This window comes from Seriola dumerili, unplaced genomic scaffold, assembly GCF_002260705.1.
Source record: "Seriola dumerili isolate Sdu_G_001 unplaced genomic scaffold, Sdu_1.0 BDQW01000052.1, whole genome shotgun sequence".
NCBI lineage: Eukaryota > Metazoa > Chordata > Actinopteri > Carangiformes > Carangidae > Seriola > Seriola dumerili.
In genome coordinates, this window is record NW_019174307.1 from 10,597,116 (window position 1) to 10,621,028 (window position 23,913).

General features: G+C 40.6%; 1 protein-coding gene across 1 annotated transcript in view; it reads left to right on the forward strand.

Moving 5' to 3' along the window:
- The window catches only part of tanc1 (tetratricopeptide repeat, ankyrin repeat and coiled-coil containing 1), an 85,107-nt gene that overhangs the window by 28,386 nt on the left and 32,808 nt on the right, over window positions 1–23,913 (forward strand). Inside the window, exons 3-6 of the mRNA XM_022741371.1 lie at window positions 744–848; window positions 11,522–11,655; window positions 14,333–14,522; window positions 17,268–17,594. Of these exons, the coding sequence (XP_022597092.1) occupies window positions 744–848; window positions 11,522–11,655; window positions 14,333–14,522; window positions 17,268–17,594 (756 nt within the window). The remainder of the gene's footprint in view (window positions 1–743; window positions 849–11,521; window positions 11,656–14,332; window positions 14,523–17,267; window positions 17,595–23,913) is intronic.

Consider the following 23,913-nt stretch of genomic DNA (forward strand, 5'->3'; position numbering starts at 1 on the left):
CCTCACTAAAAACAAAGACAGTCTTTAGAGGACTGTACCACTGTCCCAGATACATCATCTGACTTGCACCAGGACACCGAGATCTTAATCTACCCATACTGTATGCACCCTCGCAGCAATAAGAGGGTATTCTTTTAAGTGACTACTCACAGATGAACATGCAGAAAAACTCAGTTTGTTTGTCTGTTTTGCTGATCCCCAACAGAGCATGTGTGTGTTAGAGCACTCGTTTTTTAAGTTCACTAAGAGGCTAATTGTTGTGGTTTCCTGCTGTAGTTTACATTCCCAGGGCTGGCTAGCAGTGTTTTACTGGGAGTCTTCAGCCATACAGACAATATTCTGGGTTGTTAGACAGACCAGAGCTGCCTTCAGCGCAGGGAGCTGTCTGAGAAAGTGTGTGTTTTTTGTGTGTGTGTGTGTGTGTGTGTGTGTGTGTGTGTGTGTGTGTGTGTGTGTGTGTGTGTGTGTGAGAGAGAGAGTTTTATGTGAGCTACGGAGTGCAGCCAAGCCTGTCCAACTAAGACACCACCGCCTCTCATCTCTAGTCCCATCTGGAACACGTTAATCCAGCGAGAACTCTGACTCTCGCTCTCTGGTCCTCTAATTCTCTCGTCTTTTGCATTTCTTTTCCTCTCTGCCTGTTTGTTTGACACTCTCTCTCTCTCTCTGTCTCTCTCTCTCTCGTTCTCTCTCTCTCTCTCTCTCTCTCTCCCACTCCCTGCATCTTCGGTTCGTGCTGGCAGGTCCAAGCAGGAAACCCAAATATGTGGAGAGTCCTCGCGTTCCTTCTGATGCCATCGTGTCAGCACTGAGGAAGGTGGCCGATAACAAGGAGTCCTCACACAATGGTGAGTTTCGCTTTTAGTCCATTTTTGTGTTTGTCTGTTTTTTTTTCTTTCTTTTTTAGGGGGGGGGGGGGCAGACATTGGAAAAAGTTACAATGAAAAACTGGCTTAAGAATGAAGGAGGAGAAAAAGGAGAATATTATAAATATTATAACATGGATATGTCTCTATAATTTAAAGGTAGCATCAATTATTGCACGAGTGGTCCATGTAAGCACCAGTGCATGTCAGCATTGTTCCTGGCCCCTTATACAAACAATAGTGCCGTGTTATTTTAAAGTGTGTGTTTAGATTACAGAAGAGTCAGTCTTCCACTATATGGAGAAACATTGTTGGACCGAAGCAGTGGATTTGTCTCATGGGAATTTAATGAGGACAAGACCTTTTAATTGCTCTGTAACTTCGCATGTATATGTGGGTTCTTGTGTTTCCATGTGTCTGTTTCTTTTCTCTCCTGTGTTGTGTGTTTGTGTGTGTTGGGGTAATGTTCCACTAAGTGCTATATTTTGAATTCCAGCAGAGTGGGATGGCTCAAATTCCTGCCACAGGCTTAAGTGTAGTTGTAGGATGCGTTATCTTTAGCAAAAGGCAACACAGAGAGAGTCCCTCTGATTGTACATTGCTCACATATGCAGACAGTAGTAACCCAGCAAAACCTAGTCACTGTTGATGGTACATACCAAGGCACGAGGGTGTGTCTGACATTCAGCTGGCACAGAGCAGTGTCTCGGCTCAGAGCGGGCTACCGGCAGATAGCGGACACCAGATAAGTGTTATCTCATGACAGTTGGTGTACCGGCACTGGCACTGGCACTGTACTAATTTTATGAACTGTGCTCTCAGAAAAAAAAACTTTTGAGACACTTGGTTTGGATTTCTTGCAGTTGCATATGGGGAGAATCTGTGCAGTTGGGCACGTAATAGGCACAGTGTCTTTGTGCAACCTGCAAAAGATTTGCATTTATACTCAAACAATAACCTCTTCCCCTTCTCACCATACCACAACACTCTAGTATTCCCCATGTGTTGCCTTCATCTGCAGACCTGTAATCTGCCTTGAAGCAAATGCACATAAACACACACCTTCACGTACCTGTGCTGTCTTAGAAACAATCTTTCCCACCTCGCTCTTCTTTGCTTTTCTTCAAACATAGTAAAGAAAAATAATCCTTAATGTGAGTATACATAATGTAAACAAACAAAAAATAAACTCACGCAGAAGAGCTCTAGTTGTGGTTGTTTTTAATGTTGTAGCCTCTTCTCTAATTTCTGTCTAGGCTAAAATTACTCTTCAGGCGATATAACAGGCAGAGTTATTTCACAAGTACAGTATGTGACATCTACTGACCAAGCCTCGAGAATCTTTTTGCAACCAAGAAATGTAGAGCATAACCAAACTACGTCAGTCTCAAACAAAGGAAGTCCACAAAAATTGAGCTAAAATTCGAAATTGAATTTTGCATTATGTTATTCTTCTGGTCTTCTCTTGATGATGTAGAGAACAGTTACAGATCTGGTCAGTTTATGGCGAATAAGAAATGACACTAAAATCTCTAGTATGCCAGTATCCAGCCCAATCTAGGACATTTTTATGGCTAATATGTGTTGGAAGAAGAGCAAAAGTCTCCCTCATTGTGCAACACCAGGCATTTAAAATATTTTAGTTTCATTCTAGTTACTGGGAGTGACTTGTAAATGTTCTCAAATACTAAAATAACCAGTTTTTAAGGTCAGACAGCTTACTTGTATCCTTTGTTGTAGGTTTAGTTAATGTAAGCAGATAAGCCAGGAGAAACTTTCTACCTCCTACTTCTCACAGCCATAGTTAGCAGGTAAGGAGTTTACTGCTGAGAATTTAGAATGGGCTGACTTACTGAACTTACTATTATGTACAATTAGGCACTGTATAAATTCTAGACTAATGATGGCTAATTGTAATAGCCCAGCTGTAGTAGGATGAGCCCTCATGAACAGCTGACAGGCTTTTGAGCACAGCAACACATCCTATGCGTCTCCCTTTTCACTCTCATTTAGGCAAATTTGCGCATATTGCATTTGATATAGTTTAGATAAAGTGTCTGAGTTTGGCTGAGGCCTGTTAACATCAACTGGATTAACTTGTATTAATGTGCGTTGCTCATTGCATGTGACAAGGACGTATCTAATATTCTTTTGTCAATAAAGAGAGCATCTTTCAGCCTGTGTTGTCGCCTACATCAGAGATGGTAAACAATGCTTGCTTTTTTGCGGAGACAGGACACGATGGTTGTTTGACATTGCAGCTTTTGTAACAAGGTCAGCGTCAGCGTGGAATGTTGATACAGTGCCGGAAGAATCCAAGTCGGAAAATCCATTGGAAGTTTTGCAGCATGAGAACTCTGTGACATTTAGGCCACAAATCAAGTCAGTTATTAGGAGTTGAAAAGGGGCTTTTTGTTGTACGAGTGCTGTAAGTTGCCTGTCTTGAATGTTGAAAAACCTTCCTTCTCATCTATAGTCAGAGACAAACCTTGAGTGCAACTGAATGAATGTCATTTTTTAGATTTTTTTTTTTTTTAATGCCGTGTCATTTTTGTCCGTGTTTCCTTTGGCTATCCTCAGATATGATTAAAGCCTGCATGTGGACTTTGAATGTATTCATTTGTTCTTCTTTCGGGCTGGACTGTCAGCTTTCCAGGGCTCTGTGTTGTGGACAACCAGGAATGGCTGTAGGCTAAGAAAGGAAATGTGCGTTTGACCTACTGTAGAGTCGTCTCACACAGCTCTGTCTTTGAGGGATTGAGTTTCTTGTGTGTGAATGCATTGTGTATTTCTGTTTTGTCTGTGTGTCCACAAGCACATTAATGTTTGTTTATGTATATATGTCTTTGCGTGCACGAGTAGGTTTGCTGCAAGCAGTCAACAGTCTTCCTTTCAAAATTGTTTCAGCTGTGGTCTCAGGGCTCTGTTTCTGTCAATCAAGGCTGAACCTCAGGTCCTGTCCTCTCCCACAGTTATGTCTCTCTCCTTCACCCCACCTGTTACTAGTCCAGTGAGACCCAGGCCCCAACACTGAACACGTGTTTCTTCATATTATCTTGTCAGTTCTGAAACAAGCTTAGATTGTTAAGTATTTAACGAGTTTATACCACTTAAAACATCTGTGTGTGGTATTGCATTTTCATCTTGAGTAGTAATCTGACCATTCATTGTCAGTTCCTGTACAATGTCTATTACTCATTTATTAACAACTTTTTGGAGACACAGTGTGAATTGGATGAATGTGGTCTGATGTTTTTCTTAATTCCTGACGGAAAACATCTAATCAAATAGAAGTAATCTGACTCACGATCTCACAGCCACAGCTGGGATCCTGACAGGCTGCATGCAAGGAATGCAAATGTAGGAAACCCTGGTGTCTGCTTTTCACTCACTTTAAATTGGCCATTCATAAGATGGTAATGATAAAAGATAATGTCAAATTATTCATATTGTCTTTGTACGGTGCTGCATTGAGAAATGGAGACAGGGGGAAAATTTTTTTTTTTTCATTAAAGAATGAACCCTGTGGGTCAGTTTTTTATACAGCATCTTTATAAACTGGCTTCAATTTGAGATATTTATAAAGACAAGTCCAATTGTATAATCAAGGCCCATTGTTACCCGTTTATAGAACGTATGATGATATTCATTCACCATCTCCTATAAAGGAAAGCAGTAACTTTGTGGTAGCAGAGATGAATGAGCTGTGATTTCTTTTTGGCTGTAACAGTGGTAATTCTATTCCTTTACAAGGCAGATCCGGTTTATTGTTGATCTCCTGTTTTAAATTAACAGCTGGAGGATGAAACTTTGTTTTTATTTATCTTTATTTTTCTTTACTCAGTAATGAAGTTTCATTAATCTTTGCTGCTCATCTCTGGAGGATCGTTAGAGCACAGTCACTGTGCCCTGCAGGGCTGAATCGCTTCATCAGGAAGCTTCAGTTCTGTTGGTCAAATGGTTAATGAAATGCCATCTGTCTCTACCATTAGATCAACAATAATAACCGCTAGAGTATGGTGTCAAGCTGAGATGTCAGTCAAACTATGATTATTATCATCTTGCCATTCCCACCCTCCAAACCTCATTTTACTTGGAGATTCTGTCTAACCTCAATATGCTGTAATGTCTCATTGGACACTCCATCTGTGCTCACAGCAAAGGAGATTTGCGGTTCTAACATTGGAATGTGCAATAAGCACTCAACGTGCTTCAGGGGAGCACGTCACCTAGTACCTCTGAACTTAAATGGGGAAGCAGGATGCATGTTCTCATTGAGGGTTCATTAAACAGGCTCCACTGTTGTGGTAATGAAACTCAAGCTGCTAATGAGCACCGGCTGGATTGTTTTCTCGGCAGGGAGAGAACCAAGACAACTCTGTGGAGCCAGTCTGTTAATGGCGCTCCCCCTCCTACTCCATCCTTGTCTTGCTCCTCCTCCTTCTGTCTTCATTCTTCTACCACTGCACCACACGGCTGCTATTTCACACCTGCTCATAAACTTCCTCAGGCGGCAGATAACGATGTTGTTTTGTTTTTGCCTCCATTTGCTGTACAGTTACTGGAATAACAAAGTGGTTCCAGCTACATCCCTAGTTTTTTCCATATCTCCAGGATAGTGTTAGATAGACTAATCAGATACTGTATAGAGCACATCGAGCTTATTTTCATCAGGCAGGTATTTTACTTTATAACTGCATTCCACTCAGATAAATGCAATCATTTTACCCAGTGTAGGGACAAAGCTCCTACTGCCACAGTTTCATCATGCCTGTTGCAGAATCATAAATAATGTCAGTTATAAAGTCTTAAACAGATTCATTAAGTTGTGCCAAGTAGCATACAAGTGGAGAGCCAGTGTTGATTTCACAAAGTCACGTGAAGCCCATTCTGATAGGACCAATTAATTAACTAGATTAATCAAGAGAGTAATGAGAGCAGCAATCCTGATTGACTACATTCATTGATTTCAGGTGGTATTTATCCAGTGTGGGATTACAGGTCATAATGGACAACAATTTTTTAAGCCTTTCTTTCTCCTCAAATCATTGACATGGAGGCAGTCTGCAACCTTGGTAGAAAGCTCAGCTATAGTTCAACTGTCCATTCACTGAGTTTTCTAAGAGCTTTTTAGTTTCTCTGTGCACAATTAGGACTGTATGTCGGTATAAAGAGCTCTTATCCATCAGGTTAGCCAGAGACTTTTTAATTCCACTTTTAAAGTCCACAGACCGTCTGCAGAAATAAATAATTGAAATGGGCAGATTTAAATCGTCACAAATCACATTTCCTGGTGTGTGAGAAATGATGATAGAATTTTTTTTTTCTTCTAATTTCCACATATATGGTTATATTGCTGTGGGGTGACTGCACAGGATATTGTGCTATAATCCATTGACCCTGCATAAAATACATTTCTTCCCTTTTAGCTAATATAACTAATCTGTCATTTAATCAGTAAAGTTTGGAGTAGAGAGATCTGCACAAATGCTTCACTGTTCCAATGACACATTATTGAACTGCGATAACACTGTAATAAAATGGCATTTTGTCATTTGAAGTGGCAGCTGCTTTTAATCCACCTCCATCCAGAGAGTTTGCTAGCCTCCGTCAGATATGTGCAAATTGGCAGAACATAAACCTCATTAAAAAGAATCCATTGAAAATTAGTCATCAAAGAATTTGATATGCACTGAGTGAAACATTTTATAGCTGAACAATAAACTTCTCAGCGCTCCCTGGTGGACAGCCTATGTTATGGTGACAAATTATCACAATTTAATTTATTAATTTATTTATATTGATGTATTTATTAATTTATGTATATTTTTATACACATGCACCCATAGATAAAGAACAGCTAAAGACACTCTATGTGTAGATGTGTGTGGCTACACTGCTGTGCCAGGTAAAAGAACAAATGAGCATTAACATGAAACAAGAGCAAAACTAAATTTGAGAGAAGACAGCAGGTCTGGCTTGTCTTCAGTCCACTGTCAGGTTATTTTAGAAGACGGGTAGACCTCTTTCGTGCTTTCCTTTTCAGGAATGCGTGACATCTTGAGAAGCCGATTAACCCCCACTGACCTCTTTGCACTATGTTCTTTATTCTTTATTTGTTGCCATATGAGGATGAGGAGGGTTGACTTGATTTATGATTTACACCACTATGTGAGCTCAGTCTCCCAAAATGTGCCATTCCAATGGTTTATAATATTGCTCTAGTTGATATTCTGCTTCTCCGGGATTACTGACATAGAAACACTGACCATGTTTCCTAGAAGGTCCTTGGGGAAATAATGACTAGTAAAGCTAACTGGTAAACTGTCTGTTATTTCCTCACACTAATACTGTTCCACACCTACAGTATGTTGTCATCAGTGTCAGTGGTAAGACTAGATAAACAAGAACAGTTCATTAGCAGCAGTGATTACAGCTGAGGTGCCCTGGAGCAAGACACTGAACCAGCTACAGATTAGACTGTGGTTGTTTTGAGCAACTAATAGGTATGACAGTAAAGGTGAAGCAAAAATCATAGATACCATTATTTGCTTCACATGAGCCAAATCGACTTTGATTTTGTCTACCTGTCATCTTTGTAATAGTTTTAATGCATTTGGCCGTCATTGCTGTCAACAGATGGTAAAAAAGTAAGTAGTGATGAATAGGTGATGATAGCATCCATAAAAGAGCAGGGCCCAGAGTTAAACAATTAAACGGTACTAGACAACTGCCCTGTTGTATCATGTGTATAAACAGAATGATTAGTGAGTCACATGGTATACACAGTCTAAATCCATTCAGAGGTGGTTTACACGCCAAGGTAGTGTAATTGATAAACCTGTGGTACAACCATAAGCCAAACACAGATTTCTCCATTTACTTGCATGTGCTGTCTTTTTATTCGTTTTTTCAGAAACAGAGAATGTTGTTGTAGATTTGGGAGAAGTGGAGGTTTTGCGTCAGTAGTAGCTGCAGTCGGCAGTGCATCTAATTTGTGTCGTTGTTACAGTGTATTGATTTGCAGAGAGACGACAGGCTGGAGATATTGTTATTGATGTGGCCCACGCGGCTTGTGTGTCACATACATGTCAGCCTTTCTGTTAGTTGTGGTGTATTTATGTCACATGCCTAGAGGTTCTTTCACAGCCCCAGCACGAGTACAGGACTACTCATTGGTTCTCAGAGGCAGGTGGGTTTAAGTGGTTTTGAAGAACCAGTGATGAAGTGGTCCTGTCAGGGCCCCGCAATATAGAACTGGTTGATGGATTTAATAAGATTTACTCCTAAACCATCAACTCAGTCTAAGCACACAAAGTCAGATGGCTAGCAGGAACCTTTACAACAAATTATTACCAACAATTGAACTATTTTCAACATTATATTACATTATACCCAAAGCAAGTACAAACACAGTTTAAAGAGTAGCTTCATACTGTTTATTTAATGGCAGAAAAGGACTGTTGTAATGTTTATGTTTTCCCTCATCATATAAAAAATCTCTAAAAGAATCCTGTTAGAGTGTCACAGTGTGTGACTTCTGTTCTTCATGGATCCATAATGTTTGCAGCTCTAGAGCTAAAAACCATGCCTCTGACAGACAATCATAATAAAAAACAACCTGTCACTGTCTGCTAATGTACGGTGGCCATAAATGCATAATGTGTAAGGTGCCCCCTTTTACAGACCTGGGACCAATTCCCATTATCTCTCCCCATCTACTAAAAGTTGATGAAGCTTGCAATGTGTTGTTGTGTACTTCAAATTATTATTGAACCACAACCAGCTTTCAATACAGATGATATCTGTCCATAGTTGAATTTTACACCTTTATGCTCATTATGAACATGAATCTCAGTTATACTACTATGATGTTACACAGAAAGTGATTTAGACTAATAATTCATCATTTCCATTATTGCTTTTTTTTTTTTTTTTCTTAAGTAGAATTAATGACAGAAAATCCAATATAAGTGTCACAGTAAGATAATGCCAAAGAACACAGCATTGAACGCTTACATTCCACACATTGTCAAGGCCAACAAGTGTACACACACTATTGTTCCCGGTTATTAAGATTTGTGCATGTTTCGATGAGTAAATGATAATTGAACATGACTTTCCTTATACATGATTACATTGCTGTGTGAAGACTTAACAAGATGTGTGCTATAATCCAGTGTCCCTGAAACTATCTATAAAATCACTGTCATCGTCATTCAGGCCTCAGCATCGTCTTTGCACCAGTTGTCTCCAAAGACTCATCTCATGCGTTTACGTGAACAGGGTGACATTCCTTATAAAAGGTAGATTTTCAATATATGTTCTTTTTTACTGCATGGTATTTGTAATGGAGAAAAGGTAGTGAAAGCCCAGCAGCCCGTGCATATGAGATTCGCATTCAGTGTGTGTTTCTATATAAACAAGCTTCAGTTAATTGAGCAAGAAAACCTTGGGGCCTGTTTGAGTATTACTATGTCTCGTTTCAGGCCTATAGAATATTTCAATTTCTAAAAATTAAAAGCAAGTACTTTTCTAAGAGGTGGTGCAACTGTCTGAAAGGCAGCGCCAACATAAAAGCATAATTACATCAGAAACCAGGCAGACGTCAAAGGGGTAACGTAAATATTCTGCACAGCCTCAACTTAGAGATATGTGCTTGTCTGCCATTACTTACAAGACAAGTATCCTCTCTAACACATTTTGTTCTTGGCTGAAGGAAGAAGACACATGCCTAACATGTGCCAGGCCATAATGGCTACTTCTGTTTTGTACAGAAGCCTTTGATAAATTGCTGGCATGGTTTATTCTTCCTTCACTACATTTCTCCTGTAGTTCTATAACGGCATCGGTTGCATTTTAATCATGACCACCAGCATAAGTTTACAAGAAACTCCAAGAAGCGTTGGTGTTATTAAATTAGTGGTGAATTGGTTCTCACCACTTGTACAATCTGATTGATTAGGCATGCTTTGTATCTCTGGGAAAAAAAACAAAAAAAAACAGCTACTTTTCAACGATAAGACAGCCAGTCCAGCTTGAAAAGGCTAATAGTGGCGTCACTGTCGGAAGTACCATACAGGATCATTTTAAGCCTTACCAGACCAGTGACCTATGATGTTGCTACACTGTTACTGCAATATACTGTATTAAATTATACAGAGAAGTGTTTCTGTTATTTAGCCTTCGCTCACTGACATAAATGGGGTCGACAAAATTATGGAAACACCTGTCTGTATAATGCAATACAATTTCCCTTTAACATAAAAATGATTAAAAAATACAAATAACAAATTGTTGTAGCTTGAAGGTAATTACGTGATTATAATGAATGCACATTCACAGTGAAGGGGAACACGTTAAATGTATATGGGTATTTGCATGTCAAAGATGTCTATGTGTGTTTGGTGGCTTGATTTTGACTTGAACAGGGCTTGGCAGTAGACTGTACCGGTGGACTTTGTTTGTATTTAATCAGATTTACTGCCAGCATTATTAATAACTGTGGAAGAAGGAGGCTAAAGGAGAAAATGAAGGAGAGGAGGAAAAGGTGCTGACAGAGAGCTCTATAATGAGCTTTTGTACCTTGGCTGTGCTCTCTCTCTCTCTCTCTCTCTCTCTCTCTCTCTCTCTCTCTCTCTCTCTCTCTCTCTCTCTCCATCTCTCTCCATCTGTTTGTGTAGTGGTCAGATCAGGTCAGTTTTTCTAAGGGAATGTTTTGACTCTGTCTTCTTGATTCATTTGCCACATCTACATTTGAGATATGAATGGATGATAAAACGCTCCGAGTTTCAGCACAAGTAGTTGCTCATATTTATCTCCAGTGTTTTTGGAGGGTTTTAATATATTCAAAAAGGCAATACATTAAAACATAAAAGAAAAGATTGCACGTGGTGTCTGCCTTGTGGGTGGCACCCCAACCTTGAAATTGCAGCCTTAACATGTTTTAAGGCTCCAGAGTTAAGACTGCAGACACTCTAAGCTGTGTTGGAAAAAGACCACGTCCACTCATTGATATTCAGAGGCTCTATGAGTGAGAGCTGTAAACAACCAGAAAGCCCTGGAATTGGCACTCAAGGCGTGTTGCTGGACACACACACACACACACACACACACACACACACACACACACACACACAGTGCTTTCTTAACAATGCTAGACATTCACATGTATTCAGACTCTCTCTCTCTCTCTCTCACTCACTCACTCACTCACTCACTCACTCACTCACACACACACACACACACACACACACACACACACATACACACACACACACACCCACCCCCCCCCCCCCTCTCACACACACTGTCCCTTCTTAACACTCCNTCACTCACACACACACACACACACACACACACACACACACATAAACTATCACCCCCACCACTCTCTCTCCCCCTTCTCACTCTCCCTTGCTCTTCTTTGCTCCCCCTCTCCAGGTCTGCACTACATCAGCAGCAGCTGGAGAGTGCAGCATAGCATTTCAGAGCAGAGCTGAGGAGGGCAGGGCAGGCAAAGTGGCCCCTGTGTGGGCCATCCAGTGGAGAGAGGGAATCTGCCTGCTAACATTGAGAATTTCTCTTTCTCTCTCTCTCTCTCTCTCTCTCTCTCTCTCTCCCTCTCTCTCTCTCTCTCTCTCTCTGTGTTCTAGTGCTGCAAGCAGAGAAACAGCCAAGCTCCTCCTCCCCTGCCACCCAGGAACTGATGACAAGGCTGGGCTTTTTACTGGGAGAAGGGATCCCGGGTACAGCACGCATACCTATGGACGACAAGAATGAAAAGAAGGTATTTCATTTTCTCCCTCCCCTCCAACTCCCTCCCTCTTCCAACAGCAGCTGCTGCTACCGCTGCAACGCACAGATAGAGATAGAGGAGAGATGGAAAGGATGAGAGGAGGAGGGAGTTGTTACAGTGTAACAGAAGAATGGATTTTCTGTTGCAGCTTGATTATTTTTTCCTCTTTGCATTATTATTTTTAATTTTTTGTATGAGGATTTAGGAGGATTTTTTGGCACCACAACCAACGGTAACTGTCAAACTGTTTTGTTTAAGATGTTTTAAAGAAAGTAACTGCCTATTTGAAAAGTGGTTTTATTTCAGTGCAAGAGCTCCAGTGTGGTGTGCTAGTCTCCCAGTAACTTGAGTGCTATTCCAGGGGCTCTTGAGTATGTAACAAGAGTGTCTGAGCGTGGGTCCAGAAATAGAGTTATACTAGGTTTGAGCCTCAGTTTGTTTGGCTCTACTAATTAAGCTGGGGCTGTGTGAAGAGCAGAGCAGAGCCCAGCATGCTACTCTTGCCTCATTCGTCTCGTGTCTTGGACACGTTTTGACACTGAACCGGCAATCCTAGAAATGTAAAAGAGGCTTACAAAGTATTTCATGAATCATGTTCATTAGTTCAGATGTCAAAAGAGGAGACGGGCAGTATAGACATGTAATGGTTTTTACTTTGTTTGTTTGTGTGCATGTAGGTGTGTGCTCAGAGCTCAAATGGGGAGGAGCACATTATTGTCATCTGCCAGCAATTCTCTTTCCCTCCATACTGCTGTTTTACAACATATCTTTAGCTCAGCATGTTGTTTTTGGATCTGCCTTACAGTAAATTATTAAATGTCAGTAATTTGTTTGGCTCCTTCTTGATAAGAGTGATAAGCATGAGCTCTGGGCTGCAGCCTCAGGCTGGAAGTTGCACAGCGATGTGGAAATGGGAAATGTTATGTTGCTAATATGAGCATTCCACAAGTTGTTAATGGTGCTGCCAGACATGCAGTATCCCTCCTGTTCTGCTGCTTGTATTCTTTCAGCATGCCTTTGTACAAACATGTAGAGCTTTAAACAGCAACAGTCAGCACATGTTGAATCAGAGGTTAGTCCCATTTCTCTCTCCAACTGATGAAGAATTGGTGAGGCTTGCTATTTTGTTTGACTGGGTTGAGCTAGATGAGATTTGTTCCAGAAAGGATGCGAATATGTCTCATCTTCTTTTCAGTCTGGTTAAACTGATGCTAATTTTGGTGACTTTCCCAAAACATTATGGCCTGTGGTACCTATTAGAGGATAATTTGTGACTAATTACCTACCTAATTACATTTTTAGACTTTGCTGTATTATTTATAGAAACAGGTGTGTGATATTGTGTTACTGTGTATAACACACTTTAACAAAAATAAATGTTTTAAGCAGGAGAAAGATTTCTATTGTTTAACAACCTCACTTTTAATCAATACATATTCAAAGTAAGTACTGTTCCAGTTGGAGAAAAGAATTATCTTCATAGATTTTAGTGCAGTAACAATCTAGTATGTGAGAAGGACTTAAAAACAGGATGGTTACGGATGTTTGAGGTCAAGTATAATGTTAGAAATGGTTTGAGAGACTTTTGTTGAGAGTTTAATTGGTGCAGTTTGTTTGAGGCAGTAGACAGCCTTGCAGGAAGTGCTGCTTGAGAAGCCAGCTGTGGGTGAAAGTCCCTCAAGCAGCAAAATATCTGCAACAAACTAGTTTTTTTAATGAATGAGATTGATTGGACCTGGGCTTACAGTAGATTTAATTGGGGTGTTTTATTTGGAAACAGGTAGGTAATGATAATTTTTGTTCCTCTGATTTGAATGGATTATTGAAGCTAATTGTGGACATGTTTGTTTCATATCTATTTGTCTGTAAAGATAGTGCTGTGTCTGCCAAAGAAACTGCCCCTTGGTGGAAAAATAAAGTTTGTTGAATTTATCGGACGTAATGTCAATGGACCAGGTTGTGGGAGGAACTGGTTCAAAACTTACTGAGCGATAAGCTTGCTCAGTCTCTGTGGTGTGTAACTGTTAAAGGCTTTGGTTCTTCTTACGCTGGGACAAGAAGGACCTTTAGCTACAGTACATTGTTTAGAATCAGAATACAGTTGAAGGATGATGGGGAAACAGGACAAACCAGCTTTAATTTGGATTTCTACGGTTGTCAGTTAGCTCAAACAAAGATCCAGCTGCTGTATGCTTGTCAAACAGGCTTGATGACATGAGAAAGGTATCTATTGTGTCACAACAAAGTTGAGAGCTCTTCCCTTGTGAAATTCTCTTCAGGCTTATTTTGGTCCCTCCAGATATATGACTGTGTAATTTTCGAGCCCTGCTCCATTTACAGTGCTTATGCCCTTCGGTTTATGTGTCATGCTCACACGTGAAAGGCTTGTTTATTTGTGAGGGAATTCTTCACATTGCTTTCACATGATCCAGGTCAAAAAGACCAAGTCCACTCTTTGATTAAAGCGTTTTTTGAAATTCTCTCAATTCTCCTTCCACAGTAGAGTTGGAAAATTGTTTTTGTTGTATTTATTACTGCTCATACTGCAGGGATGTGAACATGCTGCCAGATGATAGTTTATATTGAGTTAACTTCATACTTCATTGAAATAATTGATTAGTAGAGCACTTTCTTGGTGTAACTTCACCCTTGTCTCCCTTCTCCTCAGTGCTCTGTGACTAGCCAGGGTATCAGCCCCTGCTCTACGCTGACCAGCAGCACGGCATCTCCCAGCACTGACAGCCCATGTTCAACACTCAACAGCACAACCAGCCGCCCACCTCTCAGCCGCTCCAGCCCCTGTGGGACCATCACCAGCCCCAGCTCCACACTTGAGAGCAAGGACAGTGGGATCATAGGTGAGAAATTACCAGCAAATATCCTTAAATGTAGCCTGTGGAGCTTTTGACTAATAGTAGAGCTATGGAGCAATGTTTTTATGACTGAGTTCCTGTTTTGTTCGTATCCCAAACGCACACGAGGATACATTCCTTTTGCAGGTATTTGTTTTTTTTTGTTTTTTTTTTAAATTGGTTTTGGCCAAGTGTTTTGTGAGGAAGTAAATGCATTCAACATGCTTGTCAGGCCTCAAGGATACACACTGTGTTTTTGTGGGTGATACTGAATGTAAACACAACTTTGTTTGTTTTCAAGAACACGCCATTCGCTTTGAAGCTAGCAGCTTAAAGCTGCCCGGTGGAAATATTTTACCGTTTCACTGCACTTGTATTTGAAGCAATTGTCTCAAATCATGCAGGGTGATGCAAAACTAAACTGCTCAATATTGGTTGACATTCATATCTGAACCCACATAATATAAACCAAATTATAGAGTGTCTGTCAAATAATCAGCTTCAAACTGACTTCACTGCAGTTTAAACCCACCTGTGGTGCCTTTGCCAAAATAGTCGGTAACCATGCTAGGAATGTGAGTGATGAGCCAAGTCAGCTGCAGATCCAATGGGCAACCAGGCACAGTGAATCAATAGCTTAGTCAGGATTGGTAATACCCCACCTCAGGGCAATGACAAAACGCTCCAACCAACCTCTCATTTACTACAGCCAGCTTACCGGTGGCTGCATCAGATGCCAGGTTTGATAAAATAGATAATGACAAAGACTCTGCTGACTCTTTTTTTTTATCCTTTTTAGTATTTATTCTGCAAAATTCAACAGTTAGCACAGATTCCTAAGCACACTTTTTTTTCAATCACTTGTTACAGTGTTTCCTGTGAAGCTCCTCTATTTTTAATTGATATTCTGAGAATTGTTAACTCGTGTACACCTTATGAGTCTCACCTGCATGGTGTCAGTCATTCATCATTCTGTTAAACCTATTACGACTAAATAGGATTTGTGTCAGACTGCATTCATCCTCTACCATGTGTCAGTTATTGGGTTTGTATGGAGCTGTTCTGGTATGAGAGATCATTGGGGTGACAGTTGCCAGAGTTTGACATTGTACTGTATCTCTAGTAATAGCCCTGTAAGACATCTGGGGATTTACACAAGCTGACAGGAAGATGACGTCTATTCATGTATTAATCCGTCTGCCGTTTCTACTCACAAAGCCTCCATGGGCTATAGAATGTTAGGATTTCGTTCTGAAAATGGGGTTTGAATGTTTGTAGTGAGGATTCAATAGCAAATAGTAACTGTATGATACCTGCAGATATCCTCAGATGAACTTTACTAATTTCTGAAAGAACTATGATTATTTAGGTAACTGACTGACATGATTGCGCTGCAGTAGAAAGCTAAATGCTAAAGCCAGATATAACACAACAATTTGGATTTCCAATTTAGCTGAGTTGACATAAGTGCTTACTAAGAGTCAGTCACTCTATCCCCCCGAAGCAATATCATTGCTCGCTGCTAAATTATAAATGGAAACTGTGATACAGTATCTTCCAGCATGGAGCATCAACAGGCTTCCACCCAGGTTGAGACAGACAGTCGCATAGCAGGTGTTGTAGTCCATTTCATTGTAAAGCTACTTTGCTTGTGTCAAATCAAAACTTCCCACCTACCTGCCTTAATAAGACAGGACATGGAAAAGAACAAAGCTATGTTGTGTCCACAAGTCAGATTCCAGCCTGTGATTAATTCTCCCTGGTCTTTGAAGTTTGACTTTGCAATGTCTTAACATTTACAAAACAGAAGAGTTTCTTCATGAGGTTCCTGAGGAGGAGGAGCTATAACAGGCCTATAGCACCTGCTCTTCATAAAGAAAAATTATCCACGTTTAAATAAATGATAATATATAATTTGCCATCGCTGTATTTCAACCAAGTGAGCAATCATTGTAACCTTTTTTATACTGTGGTGACTGCCAATGCTTTGCTGAGAGAAGGGTTAGACATGTCTGCTGTTATGAATGACTTCATATTTGCCCAGTTAAACATCACAGTAGTCACATTGTCCAGGATGTGTTTGTTATATTAATATTAGTGATGACGCAACATGCCGCAGCATTATGAAATCCAGATTAGTAATGTGTGATGCAAACACAACCAGCTGGCCAGTGGCTTCCAGTCCTCTGTCTGTATTGATGTTTTTGTATCCAGCTGCCTGTCACTCAGCTTTTGGGTTGGTGTTAAAGGGGTGGGTTGGCCTGGGGGAGGATTAAAGGATTTGTTCTCATGTAACTAAAACACCTGTTTAAACTTGTTTTTTAGTAAAAAATATTAAAAACGGTTTTTAAAACTACTTCACTTTTTTCTGACATTTTCTCAATGTTAAAATGTGAATTTTGGTTCATAATACATAATAGCATCCAGTCGCTGTTTACAGTGTTTGATGTTTCAACTGAATAAAATCAAAGAAAAAACAAAAGGCATTAGAGGAGTCTGTGCTCAGGAGTTTGTGCTTTCCAGTTTTCATTAGTGAAAGCAGGCTGTCGTTGTAAATAAACATCAAGAAGTGAAGAAAATCAGGGAGTTATTCAAAGTTAAAAGTTCAATTATAGCTCAGTATCTCACCAGAGGTAAATAAAGAAAAAAATTCATATCACACAGAACATTACTCTCATATTTCTCATCTCTTTCCTCCATCTTACCTAATCACCCGCTCTAATTCGCTTCTCTGTTTGGATCTCCTCTCAGCCACCATCACTAGTTCTTCGGAGAATGATGACCGCAGCGGCTCCAGCCTGGAGTGGAGTAAGGATGGCAGCCTGAGAGGTAGCGGACGCCATGGCCTGGCACAGAGCGTGCGGGCTGACACCTGCTCTCCTGTGGCCGAAGAAGACTCCAACAGTGCCACAGCAACGCCAGCTGACACCCCATCCAGGACAGACCAGCAGCAGTCCAACATATCAGCAGGGGCATCAGGGCCACCACAGCCTCCAAGTCACTCACCTGAGGGACCCATTCCGTACCCACCACAGACATCTTCATCCCTCATGATGCCGAGGCCGAACTCGGTAGCAGGTATGGGCCTTTGGTTTTTGAGCTTTTGACATCTGGATGTCTTCTGTGCAGAGGAGAGAGAGGAATGGATCTGTATACCTCTGATTCAGCATCACGCCAAACATTTTACTTAAACTTTCTTCTTGTAGCCTAGTAACCTTTATTATGTTGACAGGAAAACTGTGATTCTGTGCTTGGGTGTCTCCCTGCATTGCGTTGGCAGTCAGTTCAATATTGTCACGCTATGTTATGACCTGTGCCTGAGGCTGACAAGTGGCGTGTCATTTCTAGTCTGAGCAAGTGACAGACAAGACAGGAAAAAAACATGTGTAGATACACAGCGAATGGGTTACTTAGTGTTTTTCAGAAGACAGGTTGTGCTTTTCGAAGACGAGCAGGGTATCAAGGCAGAAGTTGGAGATTAGGCAGCTGTTGCGTGTTGTGCCTCGGCTTGGCCTGCCATGCCGGACCTAAGCGCAAGCCACTGTCTGTCTGATCTGTTCTGCATTCCTGCCCCTGGAACCTCCCTGTTATGGCTCAGCTCGCCATATCCACACAGCTGTCACAGTTGTTGATATCCCTCACGACCCCCTCCCCCCTTTTCCATTCTCAGGTCTCCCTCTGTTTCTGCTGTCTCTAAGCCATAGGTTTTACATCGTCCTTTAAAACTTGAACCATTGCAGGGATGTCAAAAGGCAGGTTGAGACCAAGTTGGTGCAAATACCAACAAAAATCAAGCCCTCACTGAATGCTGTTCTTGAACTAGTTACTTCAGTTTTGTTATACCTATAGATTCAACTAAGGATGGATTTGAATATGTGAGTGAACTCGGCTCACCAACAATGTAGAGTGCAGCTCCAGTTGCAGTCACATGCTAGTTAGCTTAGCCCATACCCAGGGGACCATGCTGCATATGCTTGCTATTAGGTTGGTTAGACTAATAGGAACATATTTGATTGTTATGGCTATTACAGGCTAGAAAATGAACGGAAAAACAATCTTCTCTGGAAGGTGAAGATTGTATGAAGGGATGGGTGATGCTGACAGAAGCTAATAAAATAAACAAATGAAAAGTTTTTAGAGAAGATGAACTGTATGTCACACTGCATGATACACGCAGACGATTCCACTGGTGATTGACTGGAAATGACAGGGAAATTTCAACAGCAGGGGCAGACTGGGGGGGGGGGGATTTAAGTGGACTCTGGTCACACCAGTTAGTAAGACAAAGGGTCATCTTACAATTTGCAACAAGTAGCCAACTTAACTGATGATGGTAGTCTGAATATAAAATTATCCATCGGTGTATCAGTAAGACAGAAAGGTAGACTGGGTACTAGAAAAAGAAGCGGAACAAATAGTACATGGTTGGTGCATACCCTGGTCTCAGACATAGAATACATACCATAGCTTATGTATGTATTTCACACACTGTACACTGCTCTTTCACAACACTTTGCTGGTGTTGTGTTCTGTAACTGGATTTGTGCCCACATTGTTAAAGGCATTGTGCTGAACATGCCTGTTCATCGCCCATTCTGTAGTTCCATTAATCTATACCCTTGTACATCTCATCATTATTTTCTCCTAACATAAACCTGAACAGCACAGACACACACATTGGCTCATAAAGCTAACAGACCAGGAAATATTTGACTGTTTATGTGTGTTGCTTTGCACGTGAACGCCAGTGTGCTCGTCTCTGTGCGTGTGTGCTCCAAGAGTTTATGGGCTGATGTCATAGTTATGCAGCGTTGCCCTCTAGGGACCTGTGAAAATCACACCTTAGATTTTACGCCGTGTGAAAAAGCCCTGGGAGAGGACATTGACGACATGGAGAGACAACTTCATTTGCGGCTCAAACCCATCTGTATTGGTATCACGGTGTGCCAGGGACAGTGCTTCTTTTCTGTTGAATCTCAAGGAAATTGTATTCAATAGAAAGAAAATTATTCTAAAGAAGCAATTACTGAAGCAGGTAGCAGTTAAATGGAAGAGATGCCATTGTGCTAAGCAAACAGAAATGTATTCATCATTAGAACATTCACTCTGTTTGCCAGAACCTCGATAACTTGTCTTCGTTGTCTGGCTTTGTACACCAGCACACAGGATAACGATGTGTCTGCTGTGAATTTGCCAATTTGTCCTTGACATTGAACAAGGACATGGAGATCCAACATGAAAATAAATATAATGGCTGCATATAATTTGCTTTAATGTGTCGACGCAAAACTTGAGCTAAAAACTGATAAATGATCCCTTCTCCCTATGTAAGTATGAAGGCGAAACTCTCATTTCTCCAGTTTTGTCACTTCCCAGCAGTTAGATGGTCATGAGCTCTCAGAAGTGACCAAAACAGGGAGCTTGCAGGTATAAACATTTAGATACATTTTCTTTCCCAGGGTGTCTGGGCTCATCTTAAGGCATAGTGTGAAGTACTTTGGCATCTGAAAGGAGCTCTGAGTAGAATTGCAGCTTTATGAAGCTGAAAGGAGAAAGTTAAGGTTGTTTTAGAATCTGTGGAGGTATCCAAGAGGCACCCAATGGGGAGGTGCCCCTGGAGCAGACACACAACATACTGGGGGTGGGGGATTGTTGCTCCCTTGACCCTGACATGTGCTGGAAAATGGATTGATGGATGGATATTTATATATTTCCCAGAGCTTGTAGTCAACAGTTTTCATAGAGAACTATTTTGAAAATAGGCAACAATGAAACCTTACTTTTTCATTGTTACATGGCAACCCACACTCAGGTTGTACCTTGAATAAAGCAAAATATACATGCAGTATGATTTCACCATTCGCCTTCAATTCAAACACTGTACTGTCCTTTCATCAATTGACTTATCATTGGAACATTGTGGTAACTATAACAGACAGCTGAAAGAACGATATAATGTTGCAGACAGTTGAAGCACGAAGGCCAAATTTTCTCAAAGGCAAAGTGGATTTTATCCATCTGTCTGATGCCAATCAACTGCTGTATAGCTTGGCCTCCAGAATGTTAGCAATGTATGTAGAAGGAATGTCGGCATATTACCGACAAGTGTCATTTGCACTGCCTTGGTGAACACACCTACACACACTCTCACACTGTGGCTAGCTTCTCCTTGGGCTACAGTGGAAACTACATGCGCTGTGGCAAATCAAACAAATATTGGCACACACCATCTGTCACAGCAGACGGGGCTGAATTCAGATGCCTCTTTAGGAGCAGTTTTTAATTGTATCTTTTGCTGTTAGTCTAAGAAGGTAAAGTGCCTTGGCCACCATTCCTCATCGAAAATATCTTTTAAGGCAGCGTTTAAAAAGTTGTCACAACGGCAACCCCAGCTCGCCCTGCAGATATTTATCATCCATCTCATCAAAATACACCCTGTTTTAAAGTTCATAGCTGACCTCAGGTAAGGGTTGTGTGGCAGCCTGAAAGAAATGTGAATGGCATTTTTTCCTGGGCTTCTTTGTGTTTCCAGAGAACCTCTCTGGGAAAATCTTTTACTTGCTCACTCTGTATGCATCATAGTGCGATGCAGTCCTTTTTTCTACAGCGGCGTATTTAAAGCCTACCGAGACAGCTCTCAACCAACATTTTTTACTAATGTAATAAATTTCTGTCTTAATAATGATTCAGTTTGGTTCATGTGTTTCATTCATTGATATCCTATTCAAGACCAAATCTTGTTTCTTTTCAGTATGGTATAATATTATAAATCACTTCAATTCAGTGACTATCAGTCACAGTTGTATAACCACCAAATAAATGAAACCAGATTAGGTGAAAAATTCGCCAAAGAATAACTAAAATGGCAGAGAGATGAGACTTTAAAACATGTTTCATGATTTTATTCTCAATAGTGTTGCCCTCACATTTCAGGCTCCACAGTAGTTACAAGCGGTAACATAATTTGTTTCACGGCTGTGGTTTCCTTATTGTTTCTTGCAATCCAGGATTTTAGAATATGAAAACAAATCTTGCAATTGATGGCATGTTGGATTTAGCCTGTATGGTCGTTTCTTCAAGTGCCTGGTCAGCACATTAACAACACTAACCTTTTGCCCAAATTGACACTTGTGTCAGAAGTTGAATCTATGAACACATGGTTTGAGCAAAATTTCATCCCTTGTGTCTTGCACTCTCTGCCACCCTTACTCCTCATTATACTAAGGTAATAAGAATTCTATTTTGAGTCATTCAAGTTAAGCTTTTTAAAAAAAAAAAAAAGGCTTACAGAGTCAAAGGGTTGTATTAATTCTGGCCACTGGAATTCCATGATTTTGAAATCTTAGCTTGAGCCGCTTGTGGTTGGGTTACTGAGACAGGGAGACTGAGTTAGGGTCACTGTGGCTGAGGAATGGTGCTACAGTGCCTCTGTGGTGTTTAGCTATTCAGCAAAGCTTTGTGGTCTGAGCCATGGTGGTACAGTACACACTCATTGTTTGTGTGTACTCCAAAGTCCTCTGTTCCTCTGGCCAAACTCACGCTCTGTGATACCTTCACCAGTGATAATGGATCCAAGATGTTTTGTTAGACTCTGTCCTCAGCTAAGTCTCTGGAGTGTTGAAAAGCAAATCCTAGGATTTGTTGTTTCTCTTTCAAAACGCTGGACAAGGTAAGGTTTGAGTAATCATGAGCTCACATCTGTGTTTTATTAGGAAGACACAATCTCAGAAATGTTTGCAAAGGTCAGACAGTAATTTTCTCAAATTACAAAATCATGCCTTTCGAACTTGTGCAGTACTGCTGCACAAAGACGAGTTATGGCTTTTTTAAATTTGATAATACTGTAGTCTCTTTGTAGTTATGGAGCAAGAAGGTATGATGTAACTTTTTCATCTAATATGCTGTAAGCTTATGTGTTCTCTGGTAGTTTTTAAGACAGTATCGCCTGCTGTAATTTTTGCAACCTGATTGAAGACATGTCTGCATTGATTTCTTTAGGTAGCCATGGATATTCAATTCTGCCCCTGGCTTTATGTAGTCATTGATCTGTTGAGACCAGAGATTGAAAAGAAAGCAAAGAGAAAACAGATAACCCATTCATATCCTTGAGCTCTCTCAAAAGGTCACAGCCACATCTTTTAAAATGTCCACTTTCAGAGAGCTCTGAAGAGCCACTCTGTCACAGCAGGAGCAAAACAAAAACCGTTGCAGCGATCAATCTGCTTGAGTTTTGAGGAGCCGTGTTAAATTCTGCACAGTGACACTCCAGTGAAGGATCAGAACTTGCCAAATGCCCAATCTCAGAGGGACAGAGCCTTAACTCACTACTCTCTGCCACAACAGAGCCATTTGTCTAAGTTTGATTAACAGCACATCACTATTGAGAATTATGCAATAGCTGTTAAGGAACTATGCAACTGTTATGACTGCATGAATATCCTAATGTCCAAGGTCTCTCTTCTTCCTGGTTATAGCTCTTGGCACAGGTAGTTAGGTATGACCTGACCTGTGTTTCAAGTTGTGCCTGCAGTTTCTGTGGAGAAAATATACTTCACGCCCTTTATTGTGCTCCTAAGCTTGTACAGTGCAGTGAAGTTATTTTATAATTATATGCTTTTTTAGCAATGAAACTTTAAAATATTGAAATTTGATAAAGATCTAAATATTCCCCATAGCATGATTTGTAATTACTTTGGCGATAACTTCTTATGTGTTGCCATTATCAGATCAAACTTTAATTTTGTTCAGCCATGTGGTTCTTTACCAAATACTTAGTAAACTAATAGCATTCCTTTCAGCCTCAGCTATGCTTTGTTGTTAGCACTAATTAGGAGATATCAGACATGGTAAAATGCTAAACTGACACGGAGAACTTGGTAAACATTTATCTGCTAAACATGAGCTTGTTGGTATTCCCATTGTGAATGTGTTAGCATGCTGATATTAGGAGCTTGGCTGTACACTCTTCCTCGTCTTCTATTTCTTCGAGATTCTTGTATCAAATCAAAGTAACAAGCTGCTTGTTTGATCTAATCATATTTGGTTCTGATATGGCCATCAACAGCTGTGGGTCTGTGGGCTTTCTCTACGCTGAGTTGAATATCTCAGGTAGTCTGTACTCCTAGGCTTTGCACCACTCTCAACAAGTTTCACCATTCAAAAGGTTGTTTGTGTTCAGATTATAGATGGTTAAGGTTACAGTTGACAGTGGCCCCACTGAGGGCAGGGTCTGCCAAAACTAGTGATGGAGGTAAGCTTATCTAAGGGTAAGAAAGAAAGTCTCCTGTGCATCCCACAGTGGGAAACAGTTTAAAATTCAAAGTGCAGCATTGTAAATTTGATAAACTCGAAAAGAAATCATAATTCTTCACAATCATAATTCCTTCTACCAAGCTTT